Source organism: Curcuma longa, chromosome 2, assembly GCF_044706935.1.
Source record: "Curcuma longa cultivar G26 ecotype Majalengka, Jawa Barat chromosome 2, ITB_CL_G26_1.1, whole genome shotgun sequence".
Taxonomy (NCBI): Eukaryota; Viridiplantae; Streptophyta; class Magnoliopsida; order Zingiberales; family Zingiberaceae; genus Curcuma; species Curcuma longa.
This window is the reverse complement of record NC_133862.1, coordinates 7,656,858-7,677,661: the sequence shown is the minus strand read 5'-3', so window position 1 is coordinate 7,677,661 and position 20,804 is coordinate 7,656,858. Positions and strand designations below refer to the sequence as shown.

General features: G+C 39.1%; 5 protein-coding genes across 6 annotated transcripts; 4 read left to right on the top strand and 1 right to left on the bottom strand.

Moving 5' to 3' along the window:
- Positions 1-1,021: 1,021 nt before the first annotated feature.
- On the top strand, positions 1,022-3,008 carry LOC141822287 (uncharacterized). The gene is made up of 3 exons (XM_074709727.1): positions 1,022-1,170; positions 1,242-1,296; positions 2,713-3,008. Exons 1-3 carry the CDS (start codon positions 1,065-1,067, stop codon positions 2,870-2,872), a joined length of 321 nt encoding a protein of 106 aa, XP_074565828.1. The 5' UTR covers positions 1,022-1,064; the 3' UTR covers positions 2,873-3,008.
- A 753-nt stretch (positions 3,009-3,761) lies between these two features.
- LOC141821516 (BTB/POZ domain-containing protein At5g03250-like) lies at positions 3,762-6,370 on the top strand. Its single transcript, XM_074708920.1, has 4 exons — positions 3,762-3,820; positions 4,111-4,180; positions 4,420-5,691; positions 5,755-6,370. Exons 1-4 carry the CDS (start codon positions 3,762-3,764, stop codon positions 6,208-6,210), a joined length of 1,857 nt encoding a protein of 618 aa, XP_074565021.1. The 3' UTR covers positions 6,211-6,370.
- LOC141820291 (katanin p80 WD40 repeat-containing subunit B1 homolog KTN80.4-like) lies at positions 6,176-15,343 on the bottom strand. 2 transcript variants are annotated; one of them, XM_074707586.1, is made up of 19 exons: positions 15,261-15,343; positions 14,707-14,837; positions 13,925-14,042; positions 12,905-13,131; positions 12,707-12,809; positions 12,103-12,173; positions 10,523-10,597; positions 10,298-10,441; positions 10,002-10,191; positions 9,194-9,895; positions 9,066-9,122; positions 8,874-8,956; positions 8,225-8,377; positions 7,358-7,432; positions 7,110-7,222; positions 6,916-7,032; positions 6,684-6,752; positions 6,381-6,492; positions 6,176-6,261 (listed from the first exon to the last, which is right to left on the bottom strand). In XM_074707586.1, the coding sequence occupies exons 1-18, from the start codon at positions 15,286-15,288 to the stop codon at positions 6,432-6,434; spliced, it is 2,517 nt and encodes an 838-aa protein (XP_074563687.1). In that variant the 5' UTR covers positions 15,289-15,343; the 3' UTR covers positions 6,176-6,261; positions 6,381-6,431. The 2 variants fall into 2 exon arrangements, with proteins under 2 accessions (XP_074563687.1, XP_074563691.1); XM_074707590.1 differs by lacking the exons at positions 14,707-14,837; positions 15,261-15,343 and having other exon boundaries at positions 12,905-13,031; positions 13,925-14,002.
- A 1,010-nt stretch (positions 15,344-16,353) lies between these two features.
- Positions 16,354-19,855, top strand: LOC141822254 (uncharacterized). The gene is made up of 4 exons (XM_074709697.1): positions 16,354-16,664; positions 16,750-17,333; positions 17,428-17,520; positions 19,504-19,855. The coding sequence occupies exons 1-4, from the start codon at positions 16,511-16,513 to the stop codon at positions 19,753-19,755; spliced, it is 1,083 nt and encodes a 360-aa protein (XP_074565798.1). The 5' UTR covers positions 16,354-16,510; the 3' UTR covers positions 19,756-19,855.
- Positions 19,856-19,983: 128 nt separating this feature from the next.
- LOC141822256 (photosystem II repair protein PSB27-H1, chloroplastic) lies at positions 19,984-20,783 on the top strand. The gene has a single exon (XM_074709698.1). It carries the CDS (start codon positions 20,075-20,077, stop codon positions 20,618-20,620), a length of 546 nt encoding a protein of 181 aa, XP_074565799.1. The 5' UTR covers positions 19,984-20,074; the 3' UTR covers positions 20,621-20,783.
- Positions 20,784-20,804: the final 21 nt, after the last annotated feature.

Below are 20,804 nucleotides of genomic sequence, written 5' to 3'. Positions count from 1 at the left end.
TGCCACAGCGATCTTCCAATGGAATAAAAAAAAATTAGGGCTTTGATCCGCCGAAGATTCAAAGTTCCAGATAAATTCGCCATTTCTCCCTCTCATAACCTTTTTAACTCATTTTCATATTTTTAGAAAAATTAATGGCCAGTTCTTAAACCCTATTATTTGATTTAAAAGACTGCGTCTCCTCCATCAATGGTATTTTTTATTATAAGTAATCATTTTGTTTTCCCTTGATTTTCATATTTAGAAAAATTAATGAGTTCTTATATTATTTATTTAAAGGTATAACTATAATTTTATTTCTTTAGTTTCAATATATACACACTGTATATTTATGATATTGTATAAGCCAATTTTTTTTATATACGATGCGTTTCATATTTTTTATATTATTAATAAAATGTTGAGAATGGGAAATTGATCTAATTTTTATTTATTATATTTATATTTTTATTTTTATATTAATAAATAAGGCAATCAAGTAAATTAATTCCAAAGTGTGGAGATTTCTAAAACTACTGTAGTAGGCTGTCTTGTTTAGGAGAATAAACTAAATTATTTGGTAATTACCTAAGATTTTTTTTCCATAAAATTTATATTAATTCAATTTATTTAATAATTTACAGGATAAACCACTTACTCGTTTTGTACTCAACTACTTACTACTTCATTTACTAGTTTGATATTAAATTAGTGGTTCTATCGGATAATTAATTGATTCAATTATTTTTTAATAATTCAAATGTCTGAATTTTACTGAAAATTTTGAAAATAGATAATGAAGCCGACCTCTAAAATATTTATTTCATTCGAAATTTAAATTTAAATTTTTTTATTATTCCTCTAAATATTTTACTATTTTACATATAATTGTTAATTTATTTTAAGATGAATTTACATTTAATTACTAAGACAAATAAAACGGGCCGGGCCTTCTAATTATGGTGGGACAAAGTATGATATTTTGGGCCTTAATGGGCTTCTATATAATACTCTTCATCCTTCGGTTGCCGTGGTGTTGTGTGCTGCGCGAAGAAACCCTAGAAGCCAGTCTCCGATCTACCGCCATGGCGAAGAACCGCAGCAAGAGGGGGAAGAACAAGAACGATTTGAACAAGGGTGGAGCCATGTCGATCGACGTCTCCACTGATGCAGTCCCAGATGCTCCTCAACGTCTGCAATCTCAATCAATTTAGTTTTTTCTTTCTTTCTTCTCATTCTCGTCTCTTGTTAATTTATTACAGCAATGGATATGTCTGAGGGGAAAAATTCAAATTCATTCCTTGGTGCCATCGACAGGTTCGCTAAATCACCTCAGATTGAAAGATGTTTTTTTTATGCTTCAATTTTCGAATTTGGATTGGGGTTTTCGAATGTTCCCTTTTGCATGTTACTTCTACCAAAATTTTCTTTTCTCATGTTCTTGTACTTATCATAAAACATGCTTCGAATTTACTGGCTATGAACTATAAGCAGTAAATTAAAGATGAAAATACGAGTGCATTTAGGATACGCATTGGGCTTTCAGGAACTTTTCCTTGTTTATGAACTAAGCATTTTTTGACCAGCAACTTAACATTTTTAGACTTGTTAGTTCTTATGCTCATTGTTATACTTGTTCCTTGCAGTTTTTGCAACCTTATGTGATGAAAGGAGCTTGTTAGTGTGTTAATGGCCATTTCTCTATCGACTCATGTTGTATTTTCTAGTTTAATTACAGTATGTTAATGGCCATTTCTCTATGCTTGTTCCTGGGTTCTCTCAAATTCAATCTCCTTTGACGTGGCAACATGTTATATGTTATGGTCGTAGTCTATGTGCTATCCTTTGATATAAACAAAAGCTTGCTACTAATATCCATAGTTTTCCTGCATTTCCCTTCAAGTTCATTCTGTATCTGGCTGAGTTTTCTTTGTCTTGCAAGTTAAAGCATCATAAAAACGTATGGTCTTTATATTATTTGTATTCTTAGATATAATCTTGAAAGTTGTTGGCACAATGTTTGATAATTGATCCTGAGTGGCCGCTAAAATTTGTTTTTCTTCCTTTGATCTTGTTCCTCCTTCTGTTTATGGATAACTTTGATAATTGTCATTTTTCAGCATAATGTTAATACAAGTTTACTTACAAGTTTAGTTTGGTGTCCATCTGATTATGTTTTTTTTTCCAATATAAATAGAAGAAGACTAAAGTGAGCTCTCGCTCTCAAATTATAAGATGCGGTAATAATTATCTGTAATTCCATTTTGGAGAGTGATCATCCATCGCAAATATGTTGGTAGAAAGAAATGAAACCTGATTTAGGTAGGTACTTTTTCTAGTGAAACATGCATTTTCTGGTTCTAAAGGTCAGGAAGTGTATCAAAAGTAACCAACACTAACGGTGTGATCAAAAGAAGCTGATACTTGAGTGTGCTTGATTTCTAAGCATAAACCTTAGCTAAAAGCCTGTCTTGCTCCTTCGACGAAGAACTATGATTGGTGGCTCACCTTAGCAGATATTGGCTTATTACTCAAGTTTTCCTTATGCTGCTCTGTTTTTCAAATGATTCCATTTCTGATTCTTAGTTGTAATAGTTCAATATAGTGATTCCATACTATCTATACTTGCAATGTATCCAACAAGTCTTTCTTTTTGAAGATATCATTAGCTCATGACTGTTTTGAATCTTTCTCATTTGTGATTTCTCCTGTCTTGCCCCATGCCGGAATCAGGAAGATCAAGAAAGCAGGACGAGTGACGAGATCCAAGAACCTCCGGAAACTTAAACGAGTAGCCAAAGCGATTACAAAGAACGAGAAAGGTGAAGAAAAACAATTGAAGATGAAAAGCAAGACGCAGAGGGTTCAGTCTGCCAAGACCCTTTACGAGTAGCTCAATCTCACATATTCTTAGTTTGTTGTTTTGAGTGCGAGATTTGTGGATTTGTAGCCAGGTTTTTGCCACTAATATAGATTTGTATCACATGATTATTATTTTTTGGTATTCTCTGAGTAATTTTTTTTTATCTAGAAAATCTACAATGTGTCTCTTTGATCAACTGAACTGTATTTTTGCAGTAAAAGAGAAAATCTATAAAATTACATGAAATTATCAACCAAACGTTCTAAAAGCGATTCAATTGTTCTCCCTAATGAATTGTTTCGATTAAAATCGAATTGAATTAATTAAAAATTAAATAAATTGATTTTTTTCAAATCAATGAATCGATTGAATTTTTTAATAAAAATTGAACAAATTGAATCAATATTTTATTAGTTAATTCGATTTTCGATTGAATTAATTGAATTTTTTAAATATTATAAAAATTTTATTAATTAATTAGGAATTTATAAATTTATTTATTTAAGATTTATAAATTATTTTTCTAGTTCGATTTATTCGGTTTAATTGAATAAGGAATTTTAAAATCGAAATCAAATTGAATTAATCGATTTTTTTAAAAAAAATAATTGAAATTCTGAAATAATCGAACTAAATTTTTTAATTCGATCGGTGTATTTATTTGATTTAACTAAATTTTTACTCATACCTAATTCTTATAATTTAAAGCGAATCTATATCAAGCCACATAATAGTGAAAAATGAGCACCAAAGCTATACTTAGTAAAACTGTTCCAAAATAAAATAAAATAAAATTATTGAATAATTAGGTGGTAGCTCCACCTTAATACTCGGACTCAGATCCATAAACTTGCAAATTAGGATTCCTCCTCCTCGTTCGTCATTCAAGACGACCATTCCTCTCTCTTTTTCTCTATCCATGGCTTCCATGACGATAGGTAGCAAACCTGAGACTTTCCAGCTTGAAGGACAAACATGGTGCGCTTTATTAATTTCACATCTCTATTTTTTTCCCTTTTTCTTTCAGAAATTCAATCTGCTGTTGAAAATATTTCATTATCATGATCTGTTTATTAAAGTTTAATATCAAACAGATTTTTTTCAGCTCCTATATATTGAAATTTATATAAAATTTCTCGAATGAGCTTGATGCAATATCTCCTCTCTTGTGTGAATTTTAATTTTTTTTTTTCATTGTTTTTTGACCTTTTTTTAATCATTTTTTATAGCTGAAAATGAAATTAATTTTGTTTTTTTTACCTTGGCAGGAAATGTTTAAATGAGCTTTCAAGTGATGTTGTGATAGAAGTAGGGGAGATGAGTTTCTATCTCCACAAGGTATTATTATTATTATTATTTATTTTAATCATCTGAATTTTAAAAAATACTATTTTAAAATTTATTAATGGTATAATATTTTTAACATTTTTGTTTGAATGTGAAAATACGAGATCGAAGTATGTATTTTATCTTTTAAAAATTATTATTTAAATTGCTTAATTATTAATAAAAAAAGAATTTGATGATAAACATATAAATTTTATGCGGCCTTGTTAAGGAATTACCCGGCGAATTAGTGCAGTTTCCACTGCTCAATCGGAGCGGCCTCCTCAGAAAAGCAATCAGCGAGTTCCACGGCGGCGGCGGCGGCGGCGGCGGCGGCGGCGGCGGCGGCGGCGGCGGCGGCGGAAGGCAAGGACTTGTCCTGCGTTCTCCAGCTGCACGATATCCCCGGAGGCGCCAAGGCCTTCGAGCTCGTCGCCAAGTTCTGCTACGACGTCCGGATCGAGCTCAACGCCCTCAACGTCGTCTCCCTCCGCTGCGCCGCCGAGCACCTCTGCATGACCGAGGACCTCGCCGGCGGCAACCTCATCTCCCAGACCGAGAAATTTCTGGACCAGGTCTTCGCCAGCTGGAAGGACTCCACCAAGGCGCTCGAGGCCTGCGAGAGCGTCCTCCCCCAAGCCGAGGACCTTCAGATCGTCTCCAGATGCATCAACTCCCTCGCCTCCAAAGCTTGCGCCGATCCAACCGTCTTCGGATGGACGGATGCCGCAAAGAGCCCGGACGGGGCCGTCCCGGCGTGGAACGGGATCGTCCCGGCGAAGACATCCAGCTCGGCGTCGATCTCCGACTGGTGGTACGAAGACGTGTTGTTCCTCAGCTTGCCCCTTTTTAAAAGACTCATCTTGGCGATGGAGGCGAAGGGGATGAAGCCGGAGAGCATCGCCGGAGCCCTAATGTTCTACGCCAAGAGGTTCCTCCCGGGGCTCAGCCGAAACTTGAGCTTCCGCGCCGGCGCTGCTCAGGGCGAGCCGGTCTCGGCGCCGTCCGAGAGCGACCAGAGGGTGTTCGTCGAAGAGATCGTGGATCTCCTCCCGATGCGCAAGGGCGTGACGACCTCGACCTTCCTCCTCAACATGCTCCGCACCGCCATGATCCTGCGGGCGAGCGCGTCGTGCCGCGAAAACCTAGAGAGGCGGATCGGGTCGCAGCTGGACGAGGCGACTCTGGAGGACATCCTGATCCCCAATTTGGGGTATTCGGTGGAGACGCTCTACGACATCGATTGCGTGCAGAGGATTCTGGACCACTTCATGCAGATCGACCAGTCGCCGGCGGTGGCGTCGTCGGGGGTGGTGGACGAAGCGCAGCTGGTCCCAGGGGCGTCGTCGCCGGCGTTAACGCCGCTGACGACGGTGGCGAAGCTGGTGGACGGTTACTTGGCGGAGGTGTCGGCGGACGCGAATCTGAAGCCTCCCAAGTTCATGGCACTCGCCGCCGCCGTGCCGGACTACGGCCGGCCTCTCGACGACGGCATCTATCGGGCCGTCGACATGTACCTCAAGGTAAAAGCCAAAATCCATCGATCATCCCCTGATTGCTAATTCACAGTTTGTCTCCCATTCCAGTCGCATCCTTGGCTCACGGAGGCGGAGAAGGAGCAGCTCTGCCGGCTCATGAACTGCCAAAAGCTCTCCCTGGAAGCCTGCACCCACGCCGCGCAGAACGAGAGGCTCCCCCTCCGGGTCATCGTTCAAGTGCTCTTCTTCGAGCAGCTCCGCCTTCGAACCTCGGTCGCGAGCTGGTTCTTCGTCTCCAACAACCTGGAGAACCCCCCCAACGCCCATGCAACTCAGGCCAACCTTCTTCCGCAAAAGACCGCCAGCCGCTCGACCCAAGCGGAGGCCGTCGACGCGCAGCGAAGGGAGAGCGAGCGCAACGCCGACGCGAGGCAGCGGATCATCGACCTCGAGAAGGAATGCCTGGGCCTGAAGAAGGAGATCGAGAAGCTCGGGAAGCCCAAGGCTGCATGGAACTTCTTCACTAGGATGAAGCCCAAGCCCAATACCAAGCCCAATAAATAAGCCCATTGCAGGAGGTAAAATGTAGGTGTAGTCTCTTGACAGTTTGCACAACTGTTTTTCAGGTACATGTTCTTGTAAACTTTTTAATCAATTTCATGAACAATAATTTGCATAGATAAAAAAAAAAATTAAGAAGAAAGATGAATCATTTCCCCTTATTTAATACTTACTTCATCACAGCCTTCATTCTTTTCATTGTAAAATACAATGATACAATTTGGTCATGAGCTGTGTAATACTATGTTGAGTTCTCCAGCATGCTTTGCTACTCCCCCTCCTCTCCTGCACAAAGTAGGGAAAGTAACTGTTTGAAAGGCATGCTATGTATTCTCTAATCTCTATCATGTTTAAGGATGATGATTATTTGCAACTATTGTGATCATCTAGAATCATTTAAACTGGAATAAAGCAAAATCTGAAATGATTTGTTGTAATTGATGCCTGCATATCTGAGCTTTTCTTTACTTTCTTACCTAATTAATGGAGGAAGAAGTTGCTTTATCTTTTCCAAATGGTTGAAACAATTGGTGCAACGCTCCAGCCTGCTTCAAACATAAGCATGCTCGATGAATAAGGTAAGAAACAATTGTATTGAAGTAACCAACCAAGTGTTCATTTGTTAAGAAGAGAAATATTTTTTGGAAAATTCTTTACACATGTAAGTTGTTTTCCATGAGAACAACCAATGAATTTAAGCAAAGTTACCTTTGTTCTGCTTGAATATCGACCCCCACAGTTGAAGATGTGGTTATTGTTGAAGTAATAACAGGTTTGAATGTCTTAACTAGCTCTAACAGCAGACTCAAGGTAACAATAATATGCCTGAAAAACATTTAGCATTCCTTATCAGATCCTACCTCTCTATTTACTAGCATTCATCTTTATAGGTGAATTTGTACCTCTCAACTTTGCTGCTAAGTAAACCAACGAAAAGAGGCAAGAAGAGTGACAACAGCTCAAGGGTAAAAAGATCAATGTTCTCCTTGAGAATGTTGATCACATCAATCTGGACCTGCATTTGAACTTAAGAAATTATTGATCCAAAAAGATATGAATGTATAGGAGGGAAGAAAATCCTTTTTCGTTGCTAGTTGAATAAGTATAAAGTCAACGGCCAAGAAGTTGCTGGCTTAAACTAAACACTTACAGAATAGTCAAGCAACTTGGCCATTGCACCTATTGCACCTTTAATGCCGTTTTGTTCCCAAAAATGCTTCACCATCTGCAAATTTGAGTTGGTAATGGTGTTGTTATTAGGAACTTGGTGTTTGAAACTAATAGCTACATATATAACAGTTAAATAATTGTATCTTATCACAAGCACAAACCATCAGCACAGTAGATGCACAGATGCATTACAACAAGGGCATTGATATTTGAGGCAAATACTAGAAACATCAGCGCGCACAGGCACATTAACTGATATTTGAGGCAAACACTAGAAGAAAATGAATAAAGGTTTTATAGACATATAATAGGAATTAACCTCCAATAGACAATTTTTTTTTTGGTAGAGTTCTCCTACCAAAGATGAAATTTATTACTCCAAAAAGTAGGAAAGCTCAAAAGTGATTAAAGAGAAGAAAAAAAATTCTGAGGTCCCAACACAATGTTTGAATGTAAATGAATATTTTTGTGCATTCATATTGAGGACCAGTAAATGACTAGGTGCAAAGAGAAGAATGAAATTTCATCAGTTAACAAAATAACGTGATATTTTTACTCAGATTGTCCAAAGAACTGATTAGGATAAGAATCTTAAGTTAATAGCATCACATATGGAAAATAGTATTAATAGCAAAGTAGCCTCCTGCTTTGTTTGAAGCATCAAAATTAAAACGAATAGATTTTTCTAGCACCATTTTTCAAGTGAATTATGCAGCCTTAGAGTAACATTTTGGTTCACACCCCGTTCACTAATACTTTTTGCAGTTTAACGAAATGAGCTTCCATAGCATGGATGGTATCCAGCAAACATTTTAACATCAATTATCATCTCAAGAAGAGGCAATACCTGTAACTTCATTAGGCGAGATTTCAAAGAATTTACAAATGCATCATGATTGTGAACTAATGTCTCCGGACTGAAATCAACTTCTGATATTGACAAGTGTCTTTCAGAACTCTGCTCTGATCCTTTCTGTTCATCATGTAGCAGCGATCCTTTCTGTTCATCATGCAGCAGTATGGAATGAGGTGATTAGAAAAATTAAGAAGCATTCCAAAATAAACATGTGAAATGTTGTGTTTTCTGAGATGATCAATCTTATGTATACTTTTCTAACTGCAGCATCTCAATTGAAATAACAAATCATTTAAAACTTGATTGTATCATTAGTTTAAACCAAGAATATTCCATTTGTTAATTTCAGTTAAATAAGGATAGGCAGGTTCTCAAGAAGGTGAGTCAATAATGCCTCTATTTGCTGATAGATTACAAAGGGGTTCTAATGATAAATAACTACACTTAGAATGGATAAAGAAGTAAATGTTGTACTAGTAAAAATTAAGATTAATTTTTGACACTGAGATATCATATGTGGTGATTGTTGATAGAGTAAATCACATCAGGAACACTATATAGAGCTAACTAAGAACATGATGAATGTCATCGCAATTTGAGTGACAGGCTGTAAGATATAGAAAGTGGAAGAAATACTCACTATTGCCATGTTTCCACTACTAGTTCTCTCTCTTTTCTCCCAGCATTCAACTAGAGTCCGTGTTTTCCCAAGTTGCACAGCGACTACAAAGAGAGAGAGAAAAAACAACAGCATTAGCCAGCAAACTGAACAAACAAAAAACCAACTTAATTGGCTATAGTTTGAGACATGAAATGGCTTTAGCAATATTACCTCCTCTAACATATTTCACTGGTTTCGTTTCACTGCTCGAGCATGACAACTCCTCACCTAAAAGAAATACACAGAGAGAATTAACAGGATTTTTTTTTCTCTTTATTAACCAGGAGGAATAAACGTACAATGGTCATTCTGAGACTGTACAGGCTGCTCTAGTGATACTACTCTTTCAAAATCTATAGCAATGTCTCTGGTTTTGTCATGTTCTCTTTCATCAGTTTCTGCAGCATCACGGTTCCCAGCAACACCAGAGAACAGTCTTAAATTAATATCTGAATCATTTCTCTCACTCATATTCACAGATGCTTTCCCTACCAGTTGGCCCTTGCTATCTCCAGAAGCAAATGATGGCTTATGCTTATGAGCAGGTCTGTTCAACCTTAAATTATGGGAAATTGTCTCAGAAGTGGTGTTTTTAACTCTAAAACTGTCCAGATCTCTGTTGTCTCTAGGTACAACAACAGGCATGGACACTGGAGAATGTGTTCTGAAAGATGCTTGCACCATTGGGCGTTGCTTTGTGTTTACCAAACTAATTTCTTTTGCAGTACTAGAAATAGAAGTCAACACAGTACTCTTGGAAGGCAAATTTTGTGAACTTCTACTTGACGAAGTAAGAGAACCTCGTACAACTTTCACAGCTGTGGATGTGGCAGCACTTCTGATTGATGCTTCTGAAGTAATCCTAGAATCATTTTTTTGTGGATCAGTGATGCCACCGGAAGAGGTTTTATCCCTTCTAACTCTTCTCAAGATCACTGATGGGGTAGTGGATGCATAATCTGAATTAGATCCAGGTGTTATACTTGGCACAAAATCATCAGCTGTTTCAAATCATCAACAAGAAAAGCTAAATAGAATATCCTGATACTTGTCCTTTCAAAAATGAAGATTGAAATTGAATTAATAATATTAAATCATTTCACTTACAGGTCAAGAATGGTCCTTTTTTGGACTCCTTAGTTTTACCTCCAATTTCTTGATACTCAGAGGTAGGTGTTGTATTAGATTTCTTACTGATATTGGTCAATTCCGGGGAATGAATTTCTCCTTGAACATAAGTAGGTTCAACAGCCACATTTACTTTTGGAACCACTCCAAGAGCATATGGAGCAATAAGCTGAAAGAAAAAGACAATTACTTTTGTCAAACTATTTAAGGGTGGATTTTATTATCAAACCAATCTACAGATTATCAGAACATCATATAACAAATATAGTAATTACTGATATATCAGCTAGCCAAAGTCCAATGCAATTTTCATGGTAGGAACATCCTAAAAGTTTTCCTTCATAAACACTGAGATCGGCCAAAGTGGACCACCCCATATCAACAGCATCATGGCATCTTATTGGTTCCCAAGAGAAAACCTGGTATTTGCATTTTACATCAGATGAGCAGCAGAAGATTCACTGTCTTATATAAGGAAATAATTTCAATGAAAGTGGTACCTTTAAGGTTGCATCCAACCCACAGAAGAGAGATTTTCCATCTGGGTGAAAGATCATTGAGCATACCCTGGTAGCCTGAGAAATGAGAAAAACAAGATGAAGATCCAAATATAGCTCCATAACTGAAACTAATATCTTGCTGCTCGAGAATTCCGAATGTAGGTTTCTAGTTAAGCTAACATATTTTCAAGTAGCAGTATGTGTAGATTATATAAAGCAGTCTAAAGCCATCAGCAACGTGTCATGCATCCCTTTTTTTATAAAATCTGAAGAGAAAAGAAAACAATCTTTTGACCTCTATTGCCTGTCCAACTCCATTTTCTTCCTTTCTTCATGGTCCGCAAAGTACAAAAAAGTGTAATGTAAAAAGAGGTTAGATTGCCTTAGTTCTTGAGAGTCTCCAAAATGTAGCCTTCAATACTAAGTGAAAATAAATGATGACTAATGTGAGAACAGGACCTACAATATAACATCTAAGATTTATTCTCACATGGAAGGTTGTGGAGTTATGAGAGAGTTTATAGGCTTAGATGAGTGAAAAAACACTAACTTGAGATTAAGCATTTGAGCCAAGGATGCAACCATGGCCTAGTTTTAGCATCTAGCTAATTCTGAAAATTGATGTTAGAGTGGACACAATACTAGGCATAACTTTATTGAGGATCCCTGAAATAAATCTCAGAAATATTTTTCCCCTTAGTGAAGTATTTGAAAAGCCCACATGTGTATAGCAGAGCTAGCATTGGCACACACATTTAGAAACAGCCTTACACCTTCAGTTTTGAAACTTGCAGCTACAGCCTCTTGCAATATTTTATGTGCAGGTAGAGCCTCTTGCTATCTTTGAGCATAAGTAATTTGTGATAGGAAACTTGCTAAAAAAAGGGAAATTATACTCAAAAGGCAAATGTGCAGTAGCTTCCCAAAACTTGATTGAGTGTACCGAGCACATCATTGTTTTACCTTCATATAAGTATATGCTTTTTATGGGTCCGGGATTTCAAAATGAAAAGGAGACCAAACATATAAGGTACATTTTAAACTTAGTCTTTCTTTGTTTCTAGATGACAAAAAAATGATTGAAGCATATGGAAGAAATTTGGTTCAACTCTCAAACCCAACCATGAAAACTCTTTGCATGGTCTACTTCTGATCATCCATGCCAATCTAAGGAACTTGAGTGGAAAGTGAATTCAGTGACAAAACAGAAATGGAAACTGCCTCATGATTAACTGATCTGCAACTAAGTTTCAGCCTCTACTTAAATTGTCCAGAATAAGAATGAATGGTAGAAGGTTCCCGAGATGTCAACCTCACATGGGTAGGGAAGCCAACAGCACATGGAAGCATACAAAAAAAAAAAAAAAAAAAATCCTCCACTACCTCCTATAAGCTGAAAAATCTATCCAGTGATGAAATTATGAGACCATCACCTAAAATTGTAAAGTATAAGGTCAGAATTATAGTATAAATAGAGGCAATTTGCCAATAGTCAAGATGGGTCTTATAAATTAAAAACTGCAAGCCAAATGAGAATTGTGCCATAAGTTTAGATAGGAAAGACTTGAAAATTGGCAAACCTCAGGCCCTGCAGAACCTATTAATTCAAAGGTCTCTAGGTCCCAGAATGTCACAGTTCGATCAGCAGAACCTGAAAGCCATTTTTGTATTAGATTTACCAGAAATATAGTAGATAGAATGAGAATACCACATAAACATAGAAATTTTAACAACTAGGAAGTAGAAAGTAGGCGTCTTTTGGGTAAGTGAGATCTGAATCAGTCACAAGACAAACTTGAAAATCATGCTTCAAATCTATTTTCAGTTGCGCTCATATACTTTCTTTACTGTAAAACATTGTCCTTGATCAGACAAATTACATTGAGGTTTAAAATGCTAAGATCAGGTTCTTATGATAAAAATGTAACTATGTGAGATTTCCATCAAATCATTTCGCATGTAGTGACAACGTCTATTGCCTAAATCATAAGCCAAAGTTCAGAATAATCAAAAGAATAGTTTAATGTTGAAAACAGACACAGGAAGTTTAGGGCCAATAAAAGTCAGAAGTTTGCTTCAAGTAAAATAAATCTATAATAAAAATTGCTAGTCAAGGTCAATGACTAGCTATAATTAAAACTATGGAAATTAAGGAACAAACTATGAAGAAAATGAAGAGCATACCTGTTGCAAGTAGAAACTCATGAGGATGGAAATCAATACACCTAATTGGTCCACTATGGAACTTAAAATCATGCAGAAGCTTTCCTGCTGTTAAATCCCACAGCTGTTAAAAAACCAAAAAAAAAAAAAAGTTTTAGCTGCCCTATGCTTGAAGGAAGAACCAAATGGCATCCATGCAGAGCCAACATCCGTAATTACCTTCACCATGTTATCTGCTCCACCTGTAACAACCCATCGTCCATCTGGTGTAAATCTAATTTTTCTAATTCCCCCAGTGTGGCCCTTGTAAGTATGAATGCATCCCTTCTTTCTAATATCCCATATCCTAAGATCAGCGTCCAAAGAACCAGAAGCAAAGAATTCACCAAATGGATGGAATTCAACAGAAGTGCAATTTGATCTATGCCCAGTAAGTGTCCGAACAACTACACTTTGACACCAAAAGACAAATCAGAAGATTAAAATACAGTTTGCAAAAACATGACTATTGTGTTTGAAGTCAATCAGTGCCCAAATGTATTTGAACCAGAGAAGAGTCTTATTCTCTTTTATTTTAGCAGGAGAGTCAGCATGTCAGTTCTAATGTTCATTATTTAGATCAATCATTGTTGGGAACTGAATTGCCCACAATTTGTATCGGTTGAAATGAACAAATGGCTGGATAAGTTCTCATTCACAATAATGAGGCCCAAAATGTCTGTTTAGTCACTTCGATTGACTTTAATGGTTTTTGTTGCTTCTTAACTGTCTTTTTTGGCTACGGTGTCTTTCTCCAATTCTACAAGAATTAGGGCCTGACTATAGTTGATCCTAAGTCTCTATGTCCAATTGGGTAAAACCACATGTAAAAGTTCTCAAGAATTTTCATGCCACTTAGCTCAAAACTTTGAGTTGGATTGATTATGTTCTTTCAATGTAGCTATAACACCTTTAAGGAATGTGGTTGTTCATTTGTTGGGAAAGAGACAATGTGTGCAAACTGTAAATTTTCTAGCTAAATACTTCCTGACAAGTGTAAGATGATTCTAAGTGAATTTGTGCCAGTTAGAACAATGTATTGCTAGAAAATAAAAGGAAAATTAACTTCAGTTGGATTAAGTAGCCTTGTACTTTGAACCGACCCAAGTTCTTTTTTTTTATTATCTTTCCTGTTATTAAAGGCAAATTTTATTAAGCATCTCACAATTGTTGCAGGTAAACTGGGTTAACATAACTTACTCTTTGCCTCTTCCAGATCCCAAAGCTTAATTATGCCATTTGATGATCCTCCAAGAACCAAGACCTCTGCTGAATCAAACGCCACTGACTCTATAGAACTCATATGGCCTGATAAACTCTGCAGATAATCAAAGAGATTTTTAGCTAAAAATTGTTCTTATTTGAATGAACTATTAGACAAAATAAAGGTAAAGCAATAGTGGTTTGGGTAGCCAGTATTTTCATCCACTAAGCATGCAGAAAAAAGGAATGATAATGGTTTTAAGGCCTTCTTTTTGATCTAACACATTATGCAAAGTGAGATTGGCTGGTTCAATTAGTTTGGCTAATTTTTAATCCAGTCAGGTTAAAGGTCAAGACCCAAAAAGTCAAGAGTTGATCAAACTATGTGAAAATCAAGGCGAATAGTATTTGATTGAACTGGATCATAGTTTTCCTAATGACCGTTTTCAAAAATAAGTTGTATCAATCCAATTCAATCAGTATGAACAATGAAATGCCATGACCTGACTCCTTCAACATTGAAAGAAGCAGCATAGAGATAAGTTTTTGACTTGGATTCATGCTAATGGACGGACAAAGAGGCCTGGCGACTTGCTCAATGTCATGTTGCATCACCCTCAATCAGCCAGAAACTCAAGCATACAATAAAAAAAAAAAGAACCAGCTAGTGAAAGAGAAATGAATATTCATTATTTAGGAGCTTGGACTAGGAAATGTATATCAAGCCGTATATAATTATGAAGATTCACATGGAAGAAAAAGACAAGGATGGGACTCACCAATAGTGGATTTGGTTTACCAATTGCCCATAGGTTAACTTTGCGATCTTCACCGCCCGTGACAAAAATTCTGTTCGATTTCTTCCCAATTGACACACACTTCACATCAGAAGCATGCGCTACAATCTCCTCTAGTTACAAAGATCAAGGAAAATCCAAAATAAACAAAATTATAATTCACTATGCTTTTGAAGCATCCTTTTCATTCTGGAAAACCAAAAAAACAGTGAGTAAGCACACATAACTCCGCATAAAAGTTGCTTTTTTTAGCTTAATTCTTTGACCGGATGCGATTGTGAATGAGGCGCATAACTTCGAACAAAATTCAAATGCCACTACAACTTCGTTGAAGCAAAAAACTTAGGATCAGGTATCAAACCAATAGCACCAAAGAAGCATCATAATCAATTAATTTCAGTACAACCGCAAGAAAAATCCTAACTTCAAGCCACAGATTCCAATTCACGAACATTTTAGGACAAAAGAATTCGCGCGTGACGAAGAAGATGCAATCCAAAATTTTCGAATTCGAAGTGAGAAGAAAAGAAGGATACGCAGCTTGTAGCCGCGATTCAACGCCATCCCTTTCTTCAGATCTCTCGGCCAACTCGATCTGGTGCTTCAAGACGCAGTGCGACGCTATCGAGCTCAATCTACCGGAAGTAGGACTGCAGAAGGAAGACGCAGAAGAAAGGGTCCGTAGTCAGAGCAAGAGCACCACTGCTCCACCTTCTACTTTTATTGGTTACTTTGTCTGGTTCTCGTGCGAGGGATGTTGTCGGAGAGCGTCTTCGAATTCCATCCATCATCGGACACGCAGTTTGGTTGTCCGCCGTAGAAAAAGGACAGGAGAGAGGGAATTTCAAACGACTTCAGAACACCTGCTTTATAGCAGTCACCAAACATGCTTCTTCAATATATTACTGGTCTAAATGGTGGGCTCCCACAATCTACGTACCGAGCTTCTTCTCGTGAAAAGAGTCTCCCGTGGATGGTGATATTGCAGCCGATCCTAAACAAGCACACGCGTCACGGGAACGAATGATTCAAATTCCACGTCAGTAATTGGATACGTTGCGAAATTCATATCGTACACTATTGCAATATCGCACGATATAATTTTAAAAATTCAAAATAATCTTAATCAGAAATATATATAATTATCTATTTTTGGTGGCCATAAAAAATAGTATTTTTGAGTGGCATCAGATGGTTGGATTCGAATTTTTTTTTTCTCACGGGTACAATTAATCTTTTTAAAATTATTATTATTATTATTATTCAGCGAAGTTTTCTCCGGCGTCGAATATGTCAGTCACAACCGTTAGCGAGGTCGAGCAGGAAATCTGCAGGATTCATGGCGATCTCCGGCGAGTAGCGCGGATGCTGTTGAAGTAGCCCAAGGCCTCCGAGCCCTTGCCGAAGTAGACAGCTAGCGTTGCCGTCGGACAGGAGCAAGGCCTTGTGGAACATGTAGAAGAGGCGGCTGGAGGACTGGTGGATGGTCATGGCGACGGTGCGGCCGCCGGCCTGCGTGAGCTCCCACAGGGTGGACGCGATCCCGCCGGTGATGGTGGACATTTTTAGAAGTTGCTATATCGGATCCGAACCATTTTGAGGGCCCGACCCGGTCCACCTGGTCCAGTCCAGCCCATCGTCTCTAGAAAAGGGTGCCAATTGACGGCTCCTACCGGACGAGTACAAGAGCAAACGGCCGCCGTTTCTCCATCGCCGGGCACCGTCGCCGACTCACACTGCTACATAGGCAGGGACCACATCACATCGCCGAGCAAACTGTACCGCCATGGAGCGATCGGCCATGGATGGCATCTCCGAGCGCCTCGCTTCCCTCGATGGCCTCTACTTCCCCGGCGCCATGCACCGGGAGACTCCCGATCCGGCTCAACGCAAGTCCGCCCTCCTCGATCTCCTCTCTCGCGATGCCTCTATCTTCCTCGGTATGTTAATCCATCACATCGCCCTCCTGTTCCTCTCGCTTATTTGTGCTGGCGATTCGTAACCCTAGTTTTTTCGCCCCTTCAGAGCGGTACGGCGCCGAGCTCACGCCCGAGGAGCTCCTCGAGTTCGACAAGTTGAAACAGGATTACGAGGTGGAGTGGCACCTCGACCGCCTCCGTCGCCGCCGGAACCCCTCTGCGGAGGACGCACGGGCCAGGTCGGTGGCGGTTAAGAACCGCCGGAGGGCCTACATGGAGCGGTTGATCAAGGGTGGGGAGTACTTCTCCGAAGATGCGATGAGGGAGCGGGAACCTTATCTTCACCACGAGTACTTGGGAAAGTTTCAGGACCCTGCTGGGAGGAGCCTCTCCAGGCCTGGTGAGCGCTGGTCTGAGACGTTGATGAGGCGATGTGAGGAAGCTATGCTGGTGGAGAAGATCAGAGGGGAGCAGCAGAGATTGGGGGTTGACGAGAAGGAATGGGTCGGCGGTGGAGGAAAAGAGGAAGAAGTATCTGAGGAAGAAGAAGAAGATGATGATGATGAAGAAGATGATGATGAAGAAGAAGAAGAAGAAGAAGAAGATATGGATGTTGTTGATGATATGGTTACAAAAGAACATAAAGACGTAGCATTCGAGGAAGGTGAAAGTAAATCAGATTCTTCAAAGGTATAACTTTGTGAAGGACAGTTGCATGGTCTTCATATGGCATTCATATAATTGACGTTGTGTGCTAATTTTGCCTAAATAATGTTCTGAGCAGGAAAATGTTGATGATGTCGAACATGATATGGTTGAGGTGGAAAAGAGATTTGGAGAGCTCGAGGACGGTAAACACAAATCGACTTCACCAAAGGTATTACCATTCACACTTTAATGGATTTATCTATTGGGTATTTGTTCATGTAGTTGGAAATCGACTTCACCAAAGGTATTACCATTCACACTTTAATGGATAGTTGGGATTCATTGCTTATTTGTTGTCATTGCATTTGTAATAGAAAAAAAAAAACAGATTGGTTGACAGGGAAGAATAAACATCTCACCATAGACCTCAATTTTATTATATAAGATCAAATATCTTTCGAATCTCAGATAGTTTCATATTAAAATTGTCTTGATAATTTTATGTCGAATATTTACTATTACAGTTGTAACTCCTTGAGAGATATTTTGTAAACAAGCTTGAGCAGGAGGTTCAAGTTGAAACCACCTAAACTATATATAAGACAGAAGTTTGAGCACAATTGATTTTGCCAGACCTATACTAATTCAATATGATAATGAAGTCCATGGATGGTTGAAATGGAGTGAAGCTTTTGGACTGGTGCGTGGCCACTGTGTGCCCCTTAGGTTAAAAGAAAAACCACTGTGTGTGCCCCTTAGGTTAAAAGAAAAACTTCATAATACTGTCATATGATCCATCGTACTTTGTAGTTGATTGTGTTCAGCTGTTAGAAAGTAGCATATACAAAGAAAATAAAGGTAGCAAAGATGAGAATACTGAGATGTATGAGGAATATGACTAGAAAGGATAAAATAAAATAATAATATTTCAGAGCAATTGAGCTTAACATCAATAATTAAAATGAGAGAAAGTTGGTTGAGATGTATATATATGTTCAAAGGTGAGCCAATTTTATCAAAGATGTAAGAGTTTAATTGATTTGAATACTTTTAGTAATATAGTCTTGTATAAAGTTCAATAGAGAGAAGATATTCATATTGTCATGGGACTAACTCAATCAGATAATGATGATGATATTCTTAGTGATTTTGACTTTGGTTTTTGATTAGATGCTGGCTTAGATCTTGATTAGGTCATACCTTAATCATGCAAGTTTCGACATAGTGATTTTGTCATCAAGCCCAGCTCAAGAACAACACAGAATCTGGTGGATTTCTTGAACTGTGAGAAAATCATAGGCCTTTGAGTTTTTTTGTTGTCTGATTCACTCTATGGTTCCTTACGAAAACAAGATGTTAAATGGTTCACTGTTGACATGAATTGTTGTGCATGTCTTAAAAATAAGACGTGTGTAGCAGTTTGCTAATTCCTCGAAGGGCGGCACTATCAGCATACTAGTACCAACCATTATTCATACAATCTCTTATCACACATGGTCATGCAAGGTTAACATCACAAATTTAGGATTTACCATGGTAATCATATTCTTTATACTTCATTGTTAGGATCAAATACTAGGGAACTTAATTATGTTCAAGTTCAAGGTGTTATCATGAATTGTCTATTCATATAGGTGTGATTGATGAAATCTAGATTGAACAAGTAGTTTAGATCCAATAAACAATCATGGTCAAGGCAAGGAGTCTGACTAAGATTACAATTCTTATGATAAACTCAAATTGACCACATTGATCTTAGAAGGATAAATCTTGATCAAAATTAAACTAAAGTCCACCGCAATCCCACTTATAAATCAAGGATGCAATTATCACTTTTTTTAATCTGAAGATTCTTAAATTAGGTTACAAGATATCAAGAATAGGAACCAGGCAAATGAGTATTATACAGAAATCCATGGTAAAATCACTAATTAGGCAAAGATTTGATTACATCCGGTGACCTCGTATGGGTTAAAAGCCAAGTCTAGATCATAGAGAAAACAAATACCATTGAGGTCAAAGTATAATCAATAATCTACTAATATCAAGAGTTAGATTAAGGTCTGATTGAATGTTTCACTCTTTGATCTAGCTTTCCTGCAGGAACATGTTTATGTATTCCTCTTTTTTCTACTGTTGTGCCTTTCTTTTGTTTATTCCTATCTACATACCCATGATGTTCTTGAGTTGATCCATGCATTTCTATGTGCAGGCGGTTAACCATAATTCCTCCTATGGCACTACTCCATCAACAGTTGGATGCCCCTTCGAGCAAACACTATCTGCAGAAGAGATGCAAGATCAACTGGATCAGTTCACTCTCATAATGCAGCAGAAGTTCCTGGCCGGAGAAGACTCTGCTCATCTCGATTACACCATGATAGACAACGACGAGAGGCTGGACGACCATTGGTTCAAGGAAGCTAATTACGATGCGGAAGAGAAATACTTCGAGGATGATTAAGTGTACATTCATGCATCTATGCTTTATATGTAGTTATCGACATTAATTAATATTTCCAGACGAACCAATGCCTGAAGGAGTGATGACCTGAAGTAAACGCCGTCACTACGGTGTCCATGGGTACGCCGTCACCCTCCCTGAAGTAAACAGGATCTTAGGAGATACGGATAAGGAGATGTGCCAACGTGTCACGTTTAAACGGTTCTCCTTATCTCGTCCCTTATCTTCTTCTTCTTCTTCCTCTCCTTCTCTTCCCCCGTTTCTTAATTTATAATTGCGAAAATATCCATTTCCGATAGTGGCGCAAAATTAAACCGCCATGGCTTCTTCGTCTCCTCTCTTGACGCCGCCGACCTCGAAGCCATCGCCGTCGCTCACCTCTCTCTCCGCTCGACCCGCGGCCGCCCCGTCCTCTTTCGCCGCCGCCAATGCGGCTCCGTGCTGCGCCCGAGCGGGCATCATCTGCCGCCGGGAACTCCTCGCGGCGGCCATCTTCTCTCCCGCGGCAGCGCTGCTGGTCCTCCCGCCCGCGCCGGCCCTGGCGTCGGACGACGAGGAGTACGTGAAGGAGACGGCGGAGATGATCAACAGGCTGCGGAGCACGATCAGCATGGACAAGACGGACCCGAACGTGGCGACGGCGGTGGCGGAGCTGCGGGAGGCGTCGAACACGTGGGTGGCGAAGTACCGGCGGGAGAAGGCGCTGCTGGGGCGGGCGTCGTTCAGGGACATCTACTCCGCCCTCAACGCCGTCTCCGGCCACTACATCAGCTTCGGCCCCACGGCGCCCATCCCCACCAAGCGCAAGGCCCGCATCTTGGAAGAGGTCGACACCGCCGAGAAGGCGCTGCTCCGGGGAAGGTAGATCGGTCGGACGTGGGCTGCGCCTCCAGTTTTGTATCGACTGAGATGCAATTAATTAATTAATGCAAATGGATGGATGAATCCACGTTTACTGCTTTAATCGATGTAATTTACACATTCTGTTGGGTTTTACTGCAAATGGATGTTTCACTAAGATTTGAATGTCTCATCTACCAATAGATTCA